Source organism: Mobula birostris, chromosome 7 (assembly GCF_030028105.1).
Source record: "Mobula birostris isolate sMobBir1 chromosome 7, sMobBir1.hap1, whole genome shotgun sequence".
NCBI classification, from domain to species: domain Eukaryota; kingdom Metazoa; phylum Chordata; class Chondrichthyes; order Myliobatiformes; family Myliobatidae; genus Mobula; species Mobula birostris.
Window position 1 is genome coordinate 41,383,066 of NC_092376.1, and position 6,869 is coordinate 41,389,934.

General features: G+C 39.6%; 1 protein-coding gene across 1 annotated transcript in view; it reads left to right on the plus strand.

The window, feature by feature from the left end:
* Window positions 1-6,869, plus strand: part of flt3 (fms related receptor tyrosine kinase 3) — a 95,325-nt gene that overhangs the window by 50,475 nt on the left and 37,981 nt on the right. Inside the window, exons 11-12 of the mRNA XM_072262977.1 lie at window positions 600-706; window positions 4,941-5,043. Coding sequence (XP_072119078.1) covers window positions 600-706; window positions 4,941-5,043 — 210 coding nt within the window. The remainder of the gene's footprint in view (window positions 1-599; window positions 707-4,940; window positions 5,044-6,869) is intronic.

The following is a 6,869-nucleotide window of genomic DNA, read 5'->3' on the forward strand; positions in this document are numbered from 1 at the left end:
CTGGGAAACCAACTGAAAGCAGGTGGTTTCTGCTATTTAACATTCCCCAAAGGGTTCAAACGTTTGATAATTTTAATGTTATTATTAGCATACACAGAAATCTATTGTACATCTTATGTGCAATAACTGCTCTAAGAATAAAATTAAAAATTCTGCTACAGTATTATAGGTAAACTTACTGGCAGAGAGTGCTAAATGCAATGCATGAAATGTGTTGTAGCATACCGACCTATTAACAGACAAAAACGCTCTTTGCACCATTGGGGAAAGAAGCAGAGTTTGCAATGAATTTCAGGATTGAATCACGTTGGACTTGGTTGTCAATTGCCTATTGTACAATAGTTTTAATAGAGACATGGGCCATAGATTGATTTCATAGGTTAGAGAATATTAGCACAATTGATTCCCTCGGGATCAATAAAGTACGACTATGAAGATCTATAATGGTGTCATAATAATATGATGTATGAATTGACTTTATACAGCTCTAAATTTCTAATGTATTTTAAACTTTTTAATTGTAGATATTTTTCTGCTTAGAATCTGTTGCTTATGCATTGCACAATATTTTCATTCTCTTCTTTTTCATGATCTCCTAGCTTTTCTGCAAGATTTTGTGATCATGGACATAAACCTGGAATCTATGAATTATTTGCAGAAAATGAGGAAGCAGAATTTCAGACTTCTTTTACCTTATATATAAAGAGTAAGTTAAAACTATAGAAATGCTGGCCTGTGATGTTGTGGCATCAGCCTCAGACTCTGAGGCAAATGGTCCCAAGTTCGAATCTGGCCGGCTCCTTGCATATTTTCCACCTGTGATGGTTTGAGCATCGAGCTGGCAATTCAGCTTTGCAAAAAATCGTCAAATGCTACAGAAACAGCAAAAAATGCCGCCCGATATGGCACAAGTTGTGATAAGGAACTACAAACAAAAATCTACAGAGCCAAATGCATAAATTTTATTTGTAAGCTGACAAGATGAAACAATAACTTGATATTTCAAACCAACTTTGTGATCACCCAAAGTACTAGATGAAATATAAAATGTAGATTTTTTTTTGTTAAGAGAAAGTCGTGGTTCAGAATCAGAATCAGAATCTGGTTTAATATCATTGACATATATCATGAATTTTGTTGTTTTGCAGCAACAATACATTTAAAAGACTATAAATTTAAATAAGAAAAATACATTAAAATACAATTAAATATGTAGTTCAAAATGAGAGCAAGAATAGTGAGGTAGTGTTCATGGGTTGATTCAATGTCCATTTAGAAACGGAGGGGAAGGAGCTGTTCTTAAGATACTGAGTACTTGTCTTCAGGCTCCTGTACCTCCTCCCTGATGATGACAATAGGATGAGGAAATATGCTGGGAAGTAAGAATGTAATGTTTCAATTCTATAGCAAATTGCTGAGGTCACATTTGGAATAGTGTTTACAGTATTGATCTCCTTACTTTGGTCGATTGTCCTATCAGGAGAGGTTAGATAAGCTAGGCTACACCAGAGTGGCATAGCTAGTTGAGACCTTGCCTGACAGCAGCAAACTCATCAGCTCAATCCTGTCAAAGGGAACTATCTCTGTATTGTTTGCAAAATCTCTCTGTGACCATATGGGTTTCATGTGGGTGTTCTGGTTTCCCTCCATACCCCAAAGATGTGTGGATTGGTAAACCGGTTTGACACAGTAAATTACCCTTAGTGTGTAGGTGAGTGGTGAGAGGGTGTGGAAGCTGACGAGACTGTGAGGAGAATAGATCAGTATAAAATGGCCCACTGGTGGTTGGTGGATGCTTAATGGGTGAAAGGGCCTGTTCCTATGATGTGACTCCCTATGACTCTCAGGTTTTTAACAAGAGTTGGCAATTATATTGGTATGAAAGTGAAGTTGTCTCAGGTGGAACAAGAAAATAAATAAGAGACAGGTCTGTAAATGAACAGTGGCACATACTCAAGCAGCCGGTCCATGGCACTCAGCAGGTATTTATCCTAATTGGAGAAAGTGAGAAAGAGGCATAGCTGTGGTTAACAAAGGAGGTCAGGGATAATGCTAAATTGACAAGTAGGGCATGCTAAATTGAAGGGGCTAGTGGTTGACCAGAAAGGTTAAGAATTCAGGAGAGAAAGATCAGAAAGTTCATAAGAAGGAAGAAGATTGATATTGAGAGAAAACTTGCAAGAATAACCAAAACAAACAGTAGGAATTTCTATTGATATATAAAAGAAAGCAACTGAGACATGTATGGGATCTCTAGAGAATGGGGCTGGTGAATTGATCATAGGACACAAAGAAATGGCAGATTTGTTAAATCAAATTTTTTGGATCACTATTCCAATGGAGGACACTGCAATTATCCCTAAGATAATGAGTAGGTTAATTTCAAATAAAAGGGATGGTTTCAGGGGTGATAGACAGGACATATAGAGAGGTAGTTACACCCAAGGTCTAGGATGCAGGAAACTGGGTGACAGTCTCAAGGCTGAAAGGGCTTAAGATCAGTGCAGACTACACCTGCAACCTTCTCCCTGAACAACAGCAATACCACTTTGGATAATGTTGGGAGGTATGACCTAGGAGAGGAAAGTCACAGCAGTCAGGTCTCTGGCACTGAGTCCATCTCTGTGGCTCAGAAGAGAAGGGGTGAGAAGGGGCATGCTGTAGTGATAGGGCATTCGTTAGCTAGGGTAAAAGAAAGGAGGTTCTGTGGACAAGAACAAGATTCCCAGATGGTATGTTGCCTCCCAGGTACCAGGGTCTGGGACATCTTGAATCAAGTCCTCAACGTTCTTAAATGGGAGGGTGAGCAGCCAAAGTCCGTAGTCTAAAAAGATACATGGAGCCAAAAAGATGAGGGAGATCTTAAATGCAATTTTTGCATCTGTATTAACTTAGGAGATGGACACAGATTCTATAGAAGTGAGGCAAAGCAGCAGTGAGGTCTCGGACCCTATACAGATTACAGAGGAGGAGGTGTTTGTTGTCTTGAGGCAAATCTGAATGGACAAATCCCCAGAGCCTGACAAGGTGTTTCCTTGGACCCTCTGGGAAGTAAGTGCAGAAATCACAGGGGCCCTAGCAGAGATACCTATTCATCCTTAGCGATAGGTGAGGTACTAGAGGATTGAAGGTAACTAATGTTGTTCAGCTGTTTAAGAAAGTCTCTAAGAATAAGCCAGGAAATTATAAGGCAATGAGCCTGACATCAGTAGTGGGACAGTTATTGGAAAGTATTTCAAGAGAACGGATATATGAGTATTTGGATAGGCAGGGACTGATAGGGATCGTCAGTATGGCTATGTGTGAGGTAAATCATGCCTAGCCAATCTTTTCAAGTGTTTCAAGGAAGTTACCAGGAAAGTTGATTAGGCAGTGGATGTTGCCTACGTGGACTTCAGCAAGGCATTTGACCAGGTCCCGTATTGAAGGTATGTGTCATAAAATGCTGACAGGCTGGTTCAACAAGTAACTTAAGAAGTCAACAGCATGTTTGATCTTTATTGTGAAGGGGTTGGAGTTTAAGAATAGGCAAGATTTGTTACATTTGTACGAGATGTGTTGTGTCTGGAATACCGTGCATAGTATTCTTATCTAAAAAGGATATAATCGTGTTGGAATCAGTCCAAGAGAGATTTACCAGGTTGATTCCTGATATGATATCATCAAAAAGAAGCTGGGCTGTTTGAAGTTGTATTCCTTGGAGTTTAGAATGATGAGGTGTGACCTTCTTTAAAGAAGTGAGATCTTCGGAGAGCCTGACAGGATACATATTGAGATGTTGGGAGAATCACAAACAACCCAACACAGCTACAAATTAAGGGGTTGGTCCTTTAAAACTGAAGTGCATAGAAATTCATTCTCTGTGAACCTCTAGAATCTTCTGTTGCTGTGGGTGGTGGAGGCCAGATCACTCAAAAAAGTTTGGTGGATTTAGATAAATATTTGAAAGATCTTGGAATTAAGGGATATGGGGAACTAGCACAGAAGAAGAGTTGAGGGTAGCATAAATCAGCCATGAACACGCTGGGGCTGGCTTGAGAGGCCTGGTGGCCTACTCCTGCTCCTATTTTATTGTGTTCTTATGCACATATACTTCATAATTTAGAAAATTAACAAGTTTTTGTGGACACTGAAGTGTAGATGCACTGTAACATAGCAATTAGTGCAACACTCTTCGGTGCCAGCTATAAGATCGATTGGGGAAATCAACTGGGATCCAATTCCCACTGCTGCCTGTAAGGAACTTGTACATTCTCCCCAGCTGCACGTGGGTTTCCTCGAGGTGCTCTGGTTTCAACCCAAAGATATGCGGGTTAGTAAGCTGAGAGAATGCTATGTTGGTGCCAGAGGCGTGCCCACAACTTACTAACTCATTCATCTTTGGAACATGGGAGGAAACTGAAAAGTATAAAACATTTTTATTGTGCAAACAAATCAGTGGTGACAATTGTTTACTTTTGAAATGTTATATTTAATCGAATCTGTAATAATACTTGCTGTGGAAGTGGCTTCATATTTATTAAGGTTCAATACATGGGTGTCCTGAATGGGCATCAGAGTCAGGATAAGAACCTACAACAAAGATTGAATCTTTCAGTGAAATTAATTTACTTGGTGCCCTACTCATTATGTAATAAATTCTGTGCTCTGGAATCACTAATATGAGTTACTGGCAACAAATTGACTTAGTTCTTGTGACCACATGAGTTGGACTATGTCTGTTTAAGGACTAATTGAACTGAACCTATATTCAATAGGTCACTTTTACTGCTATTCAAATCTAAACAATTTGTGTGCACATCTATGATAATCAGTATTCAATGAACTGAAATTTACAAAATGGCAATTATATCTGTAGATAGGTTATTATTGCTATCATGAAGCTGATAATTTAAAATATTCATAAATATGACTAAATTCATGAATTGCACTTTTTACAGCAAAACCATCTCTGGAAATTTTAAGAACAAAAACACATATTTCATGTACGTCTGCAAGTTATCCTCCAGCCAAATTAAATTGGACAAAATGCGCTGGAGAGCTGTAAGTATAAGAAATAACAACCACCTGATGCTACTGTTAAAATAGCAAACTAGAAATTACTCCATTAACTGAATTCATTTCAGACCTGATAATTTTCATTAATTTCCAACAGCAATTGTATATTTTGCTTAATCTGACTTCACTTCCAATAGGCATATTTTAGTATATTGTGAGATGCATTGACTAGGAAGATAGACATTGGTGAGCAAGCAATATAGAAAAGACCAGGGCAATGATGGAACTCAGGCCACACCTATGGAAAGGAATAAAGAGTTGAAGTTTCAAACTGAGACCCTTCATTAGGACTCCTGAAGATAGATAGTGAATTGGGGAAGGGGAGTAACTTGCTTCGAGAAGCAGCTACACGCTTTGGTTTGTTGGTTGGCTTCCGTCTGTCTCGAAGGACAATGGATGATGTTGATGATCATAAGCTTGAGCAGAAGGTACAGAGATACTGAGATGCCCAGTCGTCCCCCTTTTGGCCTCACCAGTGCAGTCCAAAGGAAAGCTTATGAAGCAATATATTTGGCACCAGCTTGGCTGCAGGAACTGACGGAAGGGTTTTCAAAGACGTCAAGCCGCCTCAGGGGCTCCACTCCAGATTTGCTGTCTGTGTTAACTCCCATAGCCTTTGTCTCTCCTGAGGCTGCCCACAAGGCAGTGGGGACATTTACCCATAGCTGGGGATCTGGTTCTCGAGCACCAGGGCGTGTCCACACACCAGTGGGCCTGTGTGCTATGTGTGCAGGGGCCAGAACCTCTCCCTGTCCTCTGCAGTTCAGCCTGAGTTCGAAAGGAGTTTAATTTCTGTGTGTCGCCAGCGTGGAGGCACTACACAAGGCTTGCTATTGGACAGGCTCTGTACTGGCAGGGAGAGAGTTACAGCTCAGCTCTCCTTTTCATGAGACTGCTAGCCAACAGTGGAAGCTGAAAGCGAGAGCAACAAGCACTACCAGTTACACTTCCAACTAGATGCATCATACAACCACTTTGACACTTTTAGATTATATAATGCAAACTTAATCAAACAATAGATCCAGAAAAACGTCAAATGTCAAGGTCTGTCACGTCAGAGAACCCTCAACCCTTAAAATTTATTTTATATTCTATAATGAGAAAAGGGTAATTTATAATTTTGTAATTATAAAGTGATAACATTTATATAAATATTAAAAGAGATTTTGTTCAATCTATAACCCAAGTCTTAAATCTTTACAGTTAGGGAACTCAAACTAGTCACACAAAATGCTGGAGGAACTCAGCAGGCCAGGCAGCATCTATGGAGTTTTTTCCATAAATGCAGCCTGGCCTGCTGAGTTCCTCCAGCATTTTGTGTGTGTTGCTCAGATTTCCAGCACCTGCAGATTTTCACTTATTTACAAACTAGTTAGTCTGAAATCAGTATCTAGGGCCTATTTAGGAAGCAGTGACTCCTCACTTAGCTGTGCCAGCCTGGATTTATAATGGGGAAATTATGTTGGACAAATCTGCTGGGGATTTTTTGTTGCGGTTGTAGCTAGCAAAATAGGTAAAAGAAACTAGAGGGCACAATATATTTGGATTTGTTGAAGGCTTTTGATGAGGTGCTAAATAGAATATTAAACAAAGTTAAAGTATAAGGGACTGGAAGTAATGTACTTGCATGGATTGTCCTGCTGCTGCAGTGATCATTGCTGTTACAGTGGCTCATTTCAATCTGGCTCAATGATTTGGATGAGGAGACTAAATGTACAAATGCATGTTTACTGATGTTACTTGGTATGGTTAATAGTGTCGTTTGAGAGGAAGCTTCAAAGAGACTTTTTTAGATTATGAGGATACTCAGT